The sequence below is a fragment of the Phalacrocorax aristotelis genome, chromosome 12, assembly GCF_949628215.1.
Source record: "Phalacrocorax aristotelis chromosome 12, bGulAri2.1, whole genome shotgun sequence".
Classification (NCBI taxonomy): domain Eukaryota; kingdom Metazoa; phylum Chordata; class Aves; order Suliformes; family Phalacrocoracidae; genus Phalacrocorax; species Phalacrocorax aristotelis.
Window position 1 is genome coordinate 231,302 of NC_134287.1, and position 12,502 is coordinate 243,803.

The 12,502-nt window shown below is 38.0% G+C and overlaps 1 protein-coding gene across 12 annotated transcripts in view; it reads left to right on the forward strand.

Moving 5' to 3' along the window:
• The window catches only part of USP54 (ubiquitin specific peptidase 54), a 102,528-nt gene that overhangs the window by 66,803 nt on the left and 23,223 nt on the right, over positions 1 to 12,502 (forward strand). For 9 of the 12 annotated variants that reach the window (XM_075107954.1, XM_075107960.1, XM_075107964.1 and 6 more), the window contains 5 exons: positions 1,548 to 1,653; positions 4,858 to 5,004; positions 6,399 to 6,548; positions 7,973 to 8,141; positions 11,256 to 11,426. In XM_075107954.1, coding sequence (XP_074964055.1) covers positions 1,548 to 1,653; positions 4,858 to 5,004; positions 6,399 to 6,548; positions 7,973 to 8,141; positions 11,256 to 11,426 — 743 coding nt within the window. The remainder of the gene's footprint in view (positions 1 to 1,547; positions 1,654 to 4,857; positions 5,005 to 6,398; positions 6,549 to 7,972; positions 8,142 to 11,255; positions 11,427 to 12,502) is intronic. The other 3 variants (XM_075107961.1, XM_075107966.1, XM_075107958.1) reach the window with 2 other exon arrangements.

A 12,502-nucleotide genomic window follows, 5' to 3' on the forward strand; every position in this document is an offset into this window, starting at 1 on the left:
TGTGAATTTTTTTTTCCTTATAACCAGTCAGAATACCCCTTTCTGCATGTTTTGCCTCTTGTCCTTCCTCTGTTCGCTTCTGCAAAGAGTCTGGCTTACGTTCAGCTTGTCTGCCAGCTTTCTGTGGTGTTGCTCCTCAGCCATTCAGTGCCCAGACAATACTGTTGCACTGAGTGTGCTCTGTCCAAGGTGCAAGGCTTTGTATTTTCCTTTACTGAATTTTATGAGGTTCCTGTCAGCTTGTTCCTCCAACCTGTCAAGATGCTTCTGGATACCAGCACTCCCTTCTGTATATTGACTGCTCCATCTGGTTTGGTATCATCTGTAAACTTGACGTGGGTGTATTCTGATTCATCATCCAGGTTGTTAATGAAAATGTTAAATAGCATCAGCCCCAGTATTAACTCCTGAGGAGCACAGCTCTTAACTGACTGCTGCTTATGTTTTGATCCTCTGACCCTGAAGGTCCAGCTAGCTTTTGTCCACATTGTATTCCACCAGTGCAGCCCACACCTCCCCGTTTGGCCACAGGAACACTGTAGATGACTGGGAAAACTTGCTAGAGACCAAATGATATTAACTCCTCTTGCGTCCTCAACAGAACCCATCATTTTATGCTAGGAGATGATCAAGTAGGTCAGGCATAGCTTGCCCTTGATAAGTCCATGCTGTGGGTGCTCTGACTCACCTTCTTGTCCTTCATATGCCTGGAGATGATTTCCGAGGGAATTTGGTCTGTTGTTGCCCCAGGCACTGGAGCAAGACTAACCAGCCTGTAGTTCCTCAAATCCCCTTTCTTGGATGGATATATAGCTCTTGCTTTTTCTAGTTATTGGGGGAACTCCCCTGGTCACCATGATCTTTCATTAAATGAGATGGTGCACAGAGCGAAAGCTCTAGCTCTGTAGTAGTTTGAATGAATCCTGGAGGGAAGAAGTTGTAGCAGGTAGCTGCTCTGTTAAAAGCTGCTTAAACCTGTTTGAGGCAGGAATCTGTTATTCACTTCTGTGTTGAAATTTTGACTGGGATGAAGACTTCTGTTTCTTGTCCTGCACATGAGGCGTGGTTACAGAAAAATTTGTCTTGAAAACTACTAGTTGCTCTTCTCATAGAGTTCTCTCTTAAAAGCTACCACTTTACCAATGTATCAGGAGTACTGTAAAGCATTCCCCCTTGTGGCTGCTACCTGCAATTCCATCGAGCTGTAGTTTTTCTTTACGTTACTGGCAGACAGTGTGTATCAGAATATTGTTTATTAGAAAAACAGGAAAATAAGTATGTAAATGCTACAGCTTGTTTTTAAGATGTCAATTTTAGGTAACTAGAAACTCTTTAAGTTTTACTTGTTTTCTTTATGCAGTACTATCATGGAAGGTGTAGTAATTCACACTTAACTGTGTGATTTTTCTGTACTACAGTGTTAAATATAAAAATGTTGTGTATTTTAGGGTTTTTTTCATAAAACTTAAGTGAAACACAATTAATGTGGATTTGGATCCTTATTTTATTATTAAATTTTTGTTTTCCATGCTTTGTCTATACTGAAGCAATCAAGCTATTTGTATGCTGGAGAGACGAGAGAAACCAACTCCAGATATGTTTGGAGAGCTGCTACAGAATGCCAGCACTATGGGAGACCTGCGAAACTGTCCAGTTAGTAGTCTTAGCTTTCCTTTTGTGGGGGGACGGACAAGACAGAAGAGGTTTAGTAGATTACTCTGATGTGTACTTTCACTCATGAGCATTTTCAAGGTTTAGTTCATCATAATGATGAAAAGCATAGGGGTTTTTAGGGTTTGTATTCAGTACCTTTCAGTTATTCAGTGAAGGAGCTACTGATGTTGAGTGCTTCTTCAAGTAGACACAAGTCGTGGGAACAGGAATAAACATAGTATTTGCAGGGAAACTAAAAATGAATGTTTCAGAGAGTTAGAAACCCCAAAAAAAGGTGATGAGGGGGAATAAATTGGAAATGCCTACATCACTCCCAGGGAATGGCTACACAATCCATTTCTGTTCAAGCCTGTGTTGCTGCTAGAAGTACCTATCATTTGTTTGCTGTTCAACTTCACTGAGAGTTGGTGAGGCCTCCAACACTAGCATTACATGAAGCTGCAATCATGCTTCTTTCATCCTATGATGAAAGTTCAGAGATCTTACCTAAGGAAATGGAAATCACAAAGAATTTGGGCACTTTGTCTTTTCATGGGAGATTTCTGTGTGTTGATAGTGGTTTTGATTGGCTAAGCTTTTTACAACAGCGTTCCCACAGTTCATCTAGTTTCTCTGGTGATTATACCTATTGAGGGTAGTGTACTTCATCTCTAATAATAACATGAGAAAAGAAGTGCTTATTTCTTGTAAAATCTCTTCAGCAGTACCATGCTTTGGCACAGATAGCAGAACTTTTGTACCAGTCACTGTAACTAGGTGTGCAAGACTGGTTGTTTTGCCTAGATGAGCTTCCATTCAACTTCATTACTACCTTTTAGCTGGAATAAATTGAACTGTTGACAAATCTGCTGTACCTGCCTTGATTTTCTGAGTGAGTATTGCTGTTCAGAGTGTAGTAGAGATTAACCAGAAGGTGTAGGCTATAGTTGTTGTAAGTGATGGCTGGCATTTAACCATTTAGAAACAGTTCCTGCATATATCCAGTTGATAGCTACAGGCTGCTATTCCTAAAAATGTTCTGTTTTGCTATGCAGTAAAAGTCTGACAAAATTCAGCTGAATTAAGTCTGTGTATCAGTTGGGTTAAGAAAAATCAAAATTTTTCATGTAAATATAAATATTTTTTTAATCCTAAGGGGTTGGTTACTAAAGCAAGAGTTTGATATCTTGTTCTACCTTTTAATTTGAGTATGTCCACATCTAGGGGTTTAGATAGGTATGCGAGAAAAGTTGCCAACAAACTTTTTTACATCTTGATTAATAGGTAGGGCAGGAAACAATTGCATAATTGCTGCTTCAGGTAATGCTACTGTTAGATGTCTTACAAGTCCTCAGAGAAGCAGTACAGGCTCTAACAGGAATGGCTTGTGTGCCTGTTCCCTGGGGGCAATGTAAGTATTTTCATATTATCCCTCCCACTTTCTGTAGCTTATAACTCTGAAACATTCACTTTTAGTTTTCATCGAAACATTATTTTGGGTTTTTTTTAATATTGACAAACAGAGGCTCGCTTATCTGAGTAAAAGAAATAAATGGTACCGTATTGTTGTTTAAAAGATTCATATGACTCCAGGTATTTAATAATCAAAGCACGGGAATTTTAATAGAAAGACATACTTTGTCAGGGTGACCTGCTATTTAACTGTGAAATAACTGATCGGATTAAAATGCTTACCAGTACTTGCTGCTCCTTTCTTTTTCTATTTGGGGATTCTTTTCTCTTGAGGCTTAGCCTAGAAGCCATGCGAGGGAAGCTTTTTATCAGGATGCCATATTCCTCCTGCCTTGCAGAAAATACTGATGTTAGCTAGCTAAAACAAAGATGACAATTTGAGAGTAAGATAAGTTTGTTGTGAGGTAGTCCACAGGAATGCTTGTACTTAGAATGACCATTGCAAAGCATGCTTGAATGTAGTCATCTTAATATTGAAACCTCATCCAACATTTAAATGTCACAGTCCTCTACCTGTAAAATAATCTGTTTTCATTGCCTTGTTGTTAAAACAAACAAAAAAAAAAAGAAAGAACCGAGCTTAATTTTTAGTTTTTGTTTCTCATTGATAATTGGGACTGAAATTCTGGTACATTTTCTAGATTGCTGTGGAAGAGAAATGCTTTATGATATCTTTTCTGGTTGTAGTGTCAGGAATGATTATATCCAATTGTGAAACGGGTCTCTGTAGGGATGAGAAACTATTCTCAGTATGAAAAATTTTTATTCTGAAATCTTGCAGAGGTGCCTTTGTGACCTGCCATAGGGGGAAAGTGAGTGTTGCAAAGGGACTTTGCCGTAGTTGTCCCAAAAAGAAGAAGAAAGAAAGAAAAAGGGAAGAAAAAAAAAAGGCAGGCACTGTTTGCTAAAATTACAGCGATAATCTCTCTAATTCAGATGGTGAACTTTTTTCATGATGCTTTTAAAGATGACCACAGTTCCAAGGGGATGGGTTGGAAGGACCACTGAGATATGTCTTAGCTTCACAAGCAAACTTATCTCTGAGAAGTACTTGGGCTAGAGAGTGAGGGGAGACTGGCCAGTCAGTAAGCACCGGTAGTTATTTAAAAACTAAAAAATGGGTGGGGAAAGGGAAATGGACTAAGAAATTAAGAACTGCTCCTCCTATTCTCATGATCTTCCAGCTGCTGCTCTCCTATTAATATGAATACTGATGTAACTATGCTGTCCGAGATGAGGTGCTTGAGGTACCTGGTAGAACAACCACCCAATTTTTACAGCAAAGCAGCACCTTCAAGGTTTTTCTGACACTGTTATATAAAAGATCAGTCTCTGTAAATATCCTTTTTAATGGGAGATTCTGATCAAAAGAAAGTGATCTTTCCTTCTAATTCCTAGGAATGTTTTGGGGATCTTTCATGTGTGCTTGGTTTTTTGTGGTTTTTTTTTAAAAAGCCTACTTTTGCACTATATCTTTTAATCATTATCAGTAGTATGAGGAAGAATCAGCAGTGTTCACTTTAAAGCTTGCTAATACCAGATAGACTTGATAACACTCCTCATCTGTGACATAAGAAGCTCATATCTTGACACTGAGCATATTATCTGCTGTGTTTCACCACTACCTCTTTGGAAGCTGTACTTTTGAAACTTGTACTTTTTAGTGCCTTGCCCTAACGTTATAATAAGAGAAGGATTATGTTCAATGTTTTGTATTACTTAAATCCTCAGAGTAACTGTGGAGAAAAGATCCGTATTCGTCGTGTGTTGATGAACTCTCCACAGATCATCACCATTGGCTTGGTTTGGGACTCGGACCACTCTGATCTGGCTGAGGATGTGATTCACAGCCTGGGCACTTGTCTTAAACTGGGAGATGTGAGTTGTTTTGTATTTTGACGCTACCTACAAGCACGGTCTTTCTCATGGTAGTCTATAGTAGGGAATTGAGAAAAACAAGAAGTCACCATATTTACCTTTTCGGTGTCCATGCATAGAGGAATGATAGAGGGCAGATCCAGGGATCTATCTGACCTGTTTCTGATCGCTTCACAAAACCTGTGAAAGTACTAGTGTAATTGTTTATTCTCAAATTTCTGAAAAGACTGAAAATTACTCCAGAAAACAAAGCTTGTCTGAATCAAAAGATATTTTCAAGTGCAAGGAAACTTTGCGCTGGGATTTGTGCTATTTCTATGAAAACATAAACTTTTGTTTTTCAAAATGAGAGAGTACATATATTTCTTTTGAAGACAGAATGTAGTTGGGGGTGTGGGGGCGGTGTTGGGTGTTTTTTTTTGTTTTTAAATTCCCTTTTGTTTGAAGTGTGTGGTTCTAACACTGTGTTTGGGGTCAGAAGCTTGTAGCCTAGAGGATTCACTTATTCTACATTAGCTGATGCTTTGCGGATGATGATGCTGAATTACTGCTTATGATGTTGAATTATTGCTTATGCTGAATTATTGGTATACCAAATTGTAGCTGTTTCTTATTGTAGCATTGAGGCATTACATTTGTTATTTTTATATATATATATTTATATACACGCGCACGTATGTATATATATTAAAAAATGCATTGGCCACTGTATAGTGTACCAAAACTAGTGCAAGTTAGTGGAAATGTGGTTATGAAACAGTGTAGTCCTAGCATAGTAAAGCAGTAATGCACTAAAAAATTAGTCCTGTGCATTTTTAAATAAAGCATGGTCAATTAAATAGTCAGAAAACTATTTTTTGTGTGCTGAATTCTTTAGACCTACTAATGTGTTTAGTTCATCTTTTATATGGTATTGTCATAAATTTGTCTTTGCTTAAGTCAGAATAAGTGCGAGCTGTTCACTGTCAGAATGGTTTTGTTTCTACTAAGCAAAAAGGAATTAATGTTTTAAACAGTATTTGCTATAATCAGCAAGCTTGACAGAGAACACAAATTTTCAGAATAGAACCACACTTCAGATTCTGAAAAGGTAGTATATCATTGTTGTAATGCATTGTTGTAAGTGTCTTCCTTAAAGTGTAGCCACTGTCTCTGAGACTGACTTGATTCTTGAGTATCTGGTGAGTTGGTAGGAGTCTGTTCCTAGTTTATGTCACTGGGTTTGCTTATACATTCGTTAATTACTTAGGCAAAACAAGGCAATAAATACTTATCTCTTGAAGTAAAAACCCAACACCTCTCTGTAGTACTTTGAGGTCTTCAAACACAAAGCAGTATGTAAAATTCTGGGCATTTTATTAATTTCTCCTTTCATGTTTCTTACCTTCTTGAAGCTCTTCTTCAGAGTAACTGATGACAGAGCAAAACTCTCAGAGCTCTATTTGGTGGGAATGATCTGTTACTATGGAAAACACTATTCTACCTTCTTCTTCCAAACTAAAATCCGCAAGTGGATGTACTTTGATGATGCTCATGTCAAAGAGGTGAGAAAATAATGTTTAGAAATATAATGTTAGAATTTGTTAGCTACTTGTGTGTAGATCCGTACTGTTTTCTACAGAATTCAGGAGATGTGGCTGTTTTTCCAATCAAGATCCATAAGTCTGTTGCACCTTTTTCTGAGCAAAGTAAAGCATTCTCAAAAACGCATATCAGAAATCTCAGAAGCCCTCTTCTTAGTTCTGTTCTGTTGGCTGCCAGGCTTGCTTTTATGCTGTTGTTTGAAAACCTGCAGTTTGCTTGTGTGCGCAGCTAACATACATCTCTTTCCCTTGCTGACAAGTGGTATAGCTATTTAGTGCCTGCTTTTTGGGTTCTTTGCTGAAGTACCTAGATGCCAGTCTTCCCTAGTGGTTGCTGCCAACAACAAATTTTCCGCTGCTTCTGTGAGTGCTTTTTCCCCCCCCTTTTCACTGAGCATGAGGTCCTTGACATTAAAGATATCAGTGCTGGGATCTCGCCACGCTGTTATTAGGTCCCATTAGTTTGGCATTATTTCACACCACTGTCCATTTATTCCTTCTAGTCATGGAATAACAAAGATGAGAGAGGAAAGTGTTCTCCTTTATTCGTGCCAAGCACAGTCTCAAAGGGAAAACTCTAATCCTTGCATTTGTTCATAGTCACCTTTCTCTGCAGCAAAGCTTTGCCAAGGATAGGTGCTGCAGTGCTTTAGTAGAATACCCGCGCATGGAGCAGATTTGTTGGAATAGATGTTCAGTGTATAAGATGAAACCTGTATTAGTACATGGGGAAGGTTTTTGAGATCAATATAACTATATGAATTATTGCCTGGCCTATCAAAATGCTTGCAGAGGTTCTGTAACAGCAGAAATACTCACACCAAAGTGGTTAGCTTTGACTTGAATTTGCTGTCGTGCTGTTGATGTCTTTTATTGTTTATTTTGTTCATGCTGATGGATGGATTAAGAAGTTTTGTTAAATTCTTTTTTTTTTTTTTGATTGATGCAAAGTTGGAACATTTCAAAGGATGAAAAGCTTTTTAGGGAAGAAAAAAATCAAAGGGAAGGATTCTTTTTGTAGTCATATTTTTAGCAGGAATTTTAAGGTATTGCAAGGGTGTGTTCTTGATCAGCTGGCGTCACAAGTGGTACCTTTTTTCTCAAATAAGGTGAATCTCAGAAAAGGGAATGTAAATGACATTTTTAAGGGACAGTTTACTTTCAGTTACATTTCAAAATTTATATCCCTTTTTGCTGTGTTTTCCAACATGTGACCAGCAGTCGGTGTTTCCTTGGTGAGTCCAGTTCAATGCTGTATTTAGGAGTTAATGTCAGTGGAAAAGCAAACTCTGGAAGAAGTACGAGGGGGAAAGAAGAGAGCTTATTATAGAAAGTCATGACAGAAAACCTTTCCTGTGCATTCTTTGTTGTTGTTGTTAATTCAGATTGGTCCAAAATGGAAAGATGTTGTGACAAAGTGCATTAAGGGTCATTATCAGCCTTTGCTGTTGCTGTATGCAGACCCGAGAGGAACTCCAGTGTCAACACAAGACTTGCCCCCTCAGGTGGATTTACAGCAATATAGCAGGACTTGCTATGATAGCGAAGACTCGGGTAAGCAGTCTGGACTATATGTCTTATACCTTTATGCTGTAATGCTGCATGGGAAAAGTTTTTCTTCTATTTTGGGTGTGTTTTTGTTAGCAGGGGTGGTTCTTGCTTGTCAAAGCTAATATAGAATTCTGAAGAGGAGTTCCAGTGTTTCACCTTTGAACTTCTCTACTTCTCTTTCAGTCCAAGGCTCTGTTGATTTTCTGGGTAGTAATCTTTTCCAAAAAGGTTTGAAGAAAGAAACTGGGGGGGTACGGAGGGGCATGTAGTGAAGGACCTGTTGTGGCATGCACGTAGAGAAGAACAGTAACTGGCAACTTCAGTGTCTGAGTTCATAAATACATCAGAAGTTTTAACAGGAAGGGAATGAGTGCAGAGATGCAAAACATATAAAAATTAAAGGAAGCTGCAGAATTAAACTCAGGAGGGAAGTTAGGGAAAAGAAACATTACGGGAATGTCATAAATGAGTCCTTTGGGATGGTGAAGATTTGTAGGGGGAAGAGGAAGAAAACCATTTTATTAAAAAGTAAAAAGAGAGAATCAGTGGATCTTATCTTCACCCTTTGGCTTGTCTTTCACTCGCATAAAGCAGTGCAAGAGATAGGAACTTGTTTGTGGGAGAGAAGCGGAAGGGATTGGCAAAGGTTTATACCCATAATCATGTTTGCTTCTTAGTTTTTCATTGTCTGTTTTGCATCAAAAAAAATCTATGGCTATAGATTTGTAGGACTTAACATCTCAGAGGCCTTCAACACATTGCTACTTCCTGAATTCTTTGTATTAATGGTAGTCCATTGAATTAGAAAGGTATGTCCAAGTAAGGTGCTTCAGCAGCTAGAACTTGGTCTGCTGAAGATATCGGTGGTGGTCCACACAGGCTGTTGGTTTACTGAAGTTCTGGATAATTTTGGACATTTAGTCACACTATTGGGGGTTGAAGCTTCATTTAAAGAGGGATAGATAAATTCCGAGAAAGTTATGCAACTGCAATCCAGATCAGGTGAAAATAAAAACTGGGTCTAAGTTTATATTGTAATGGCTTTGCTAAAGAAGATTGTTTGCAGACAATATCCTGGATTAGAGACGGGTTTCTAAGTTGCCAGGAACTGCAAGGTGAGGCTAAACCCAGAAATACAACCTTTCTTCCAGGAATTTAGCCTATTTATACAACTGTAATTCCAATAATATTTTATGATTTTCCTGGCCAAATAGCTAACTTTATGCTTCCTGGTCAGTGAATCTGTAGAGAACATTTGCTGTCTCCTTATTTATGTGTTTACAGTGTACCAGTAATGAAATAAATCTCTTAACTCCTCTTAAAATAAATGCAAATAAAAACACTGATAAGATGACCTTCACTTTTCACTTGACAAGATGTCCTGAAATTTATAAACCTTTCTTCCTGTTCTGAAAAAATCGGTAAGTCGGGAGTAGGGCCTTCAGCGCTATATATCAGTTGTGACCACCTCTGCAAGCTTCAGGTCAATATACACTTTAAATTTGCCTTGCTGTTCTGCTGGTTGATCTCCAGGAAATAACCCTTCTGCTCATTGTCTCTGCAGTATCTAATATTATTGTTTTTTAAAATGAGTTCAGGAAGCTGAATAAATATACATATATATATAAATATAAAAGGTGTTTCCCTTCAGATAAAATTCAGAAGGCTGTAGTGAGTTACCTGCTTTTTCATTTCAGAAACACTTGGTGAGTCTTCAAGGCTTACTCCTGTAGTCTTCAGTGTTCAACACTGATACCAAGCTCTTGAGGGAATTTGTGAGATACTGCAGGTTGAAGTGCCAGGAGAAATCATACCCTACACTTTTTCCTGTCAAATAAAAGTGAATTATTTTCTAGCCTTGTTGATATCCAGTTTTCTACCTTGATATACTTTTTTCAGAATGACCTTTTTGTCTAAGTGTAACTACAGCTTCTTCTGGATTCTTCATTGTTATCAGATATTCATAGTCCATAATTCAGAAATGAATAGAAATTGCTTATTCTTAAGTTGTTAATCACAATATTGTACCTGAACTTCTGTCAAGGAAATCTGAATGCATCTAATCGCATCCAGATCTGATACTATGAATTATGGAGGAAAGATTGTCAAAGGTACTGGTATGAAATGTCGTGAAGCTGAGTGCAAACAAATCCTCTTAATGTTTTTGATTTTTCCGTTGCATAAGAACTTCAGTTTGCAAAATGTTTTCTGGTACTCAGTTCCACAGCACTGATTCCCATTGCTTACATTCACCTTCCTTTCTGTGACTGTAATCTCTCTTAACAGCTGTATTCTATATTTCTTGAGACCAATATAATTTTTAACCAGCAAGGAGGTGGGGGAAGTTTCTGACTTCAGAAGTTGTTAGGCATTCTTAAACACAGCATCAGTTACAGGACTTGCTCTCATCGAAAACGTGACGTGCCCTCAGGCTGAGTGTTTGCAATTAAACATAAGAATTACTTTCTTCTTTAATTTCTTTTTTCTTTGTTAATTTCTCCACTGAGGAATGAGTATGAAATTAATATCCTGTGTATACGTCACATAAAGGGGCCAACAGTCTTCAGACTGTTCAGCTGTTTAATTTTATGTACTGAAAGTGGTGGGAGGAGGAGGTTGTCATCTTCTTTTTAGTGAGTTTATTGTAATTTTTGATATTCTTGTTACCTTGTTACCTTATTAATATATTGTACTTGATTAATTTTTTAACTTTGATTTCCCTTGAAGCAGCGTATTTCATATTTTAATTGACAGTGTTGAAATTTAATAAAGAATAATTTCAGTGTGGTACTAATGTGTACTTTCAGTCCAATGGACATAGTTTAATTTTGTACAATAAAAGGATTTGATAAATTCAGAGTTATCAGAGGGGAAGAAATAAAGGTTTGCAGAAGGAATGATGCTCTCTTCCCCCCTTCCAAAGGAGAGAACCCTTCCCATAAGCTCTAGTGTCCTTCAGTCTGAGTTTGTATGTTTGGTACTCTGTTTTTCTGTTAACTTCTGTGTAGTTTCCTCTGTTCCATTCCTGTTTTCTTTTCTTAGCCCCTCCTGACTTTTATAATAGCCCCAAAAGATTGACATTTGATACTGCTTCTTTGACATTGCTTCCTTCCCTAGGGAGAGAACCTTCCATCTCGAGTGATACCAGGACAGATTCCTCTACAGACAGCTATCCTTATAAACAGGCGCACCACGAGTCTGTGGTCAGTCACTTCTCCTCTGACTCACAGGGGACAGTCATCTACAACGTGGAGAACGATGCAGCTTCACAAAGTAGCAGGGACACAGGTAGCAGATAACATTATATCTGTGTGATCATTGTCATTAAATATGATGCCGTGGGCTTCAGTGAAAAATCTCTCTCTACACAGCATAGAATAGTGAACAGTGTTTAGTATCCTAAATGTTTTTGGTTTGTAGTGAACCGTTGGCATTCACAAAAAATAAGCATAATTTTAAATGTCTTGTTGGCTTTTGTAGACTTGTATCTAGCCAGACAAACATTTACAGACATGTTTTCTGTCATCCGCAATCCCACCTGCCTTCTTTTTTATATAATTCTGTGAGTTGGAGTCTGTTGTACACTCCCATGGTGTGGTTTGGTACGTGTTGTGTGTGCTACTTACTCATCTATGGGCAGTTACTTCATTTCAGGAGTTGCAGCTGTCTGGGAAAGGCACTTCCATCACAAGAATCTCCCATACTTGAGCACTAAGGACTTTATATGTAAGTGGGTGTTGGTAGTATTTACTGCACCAGGGAGGAGCATAAGATGATTTCCTGCTTGTGCCATGGAAGTTAGTTAAGTGAGAATCTGCAATAAGAAGACAACCTGTATATACGTTCCTTCGGGCAGCTGAACGGTCTGCCTGAACACTCATTAGTTGAAAAGAGGTTAACTGGAAATCTAAAGGCTTAGATCTCTATTGTTCATACCCAGTGACCCTGGTCAGCCTGCTTCTGCATACAGTGCTAACTTCTACATCACTTCTGAAAAAGTAGTGCATTAGTTAAGGTCAGACTTCTCAAGCATCAGAAACGTGATCTGCTAAGTCTGTTTGAAAAGTTACTTTATTGTGCCTTAAATAGGCTTTCTAAAAAGACCTAACAGTTGAATCAGCAACTGTTTGTTGCACTATAGTGTCAACATCTATCATACAACTTTCTCCTTTTAGTTGCAAAATAGTTGCTCTCTTGTATCGGGATGATATATGCGTATTTGTTTCATTTGAAACAATCTATGGTACAAATATTTTTCACATCGAAATCTGGAAAAAATGTTTCAAGTCTGTTTCCTTTAGAACTTTTTCATTCTTCACCAGAGGTCCAGGTAACTGCAATACATGGATTAAGATAACCTGACG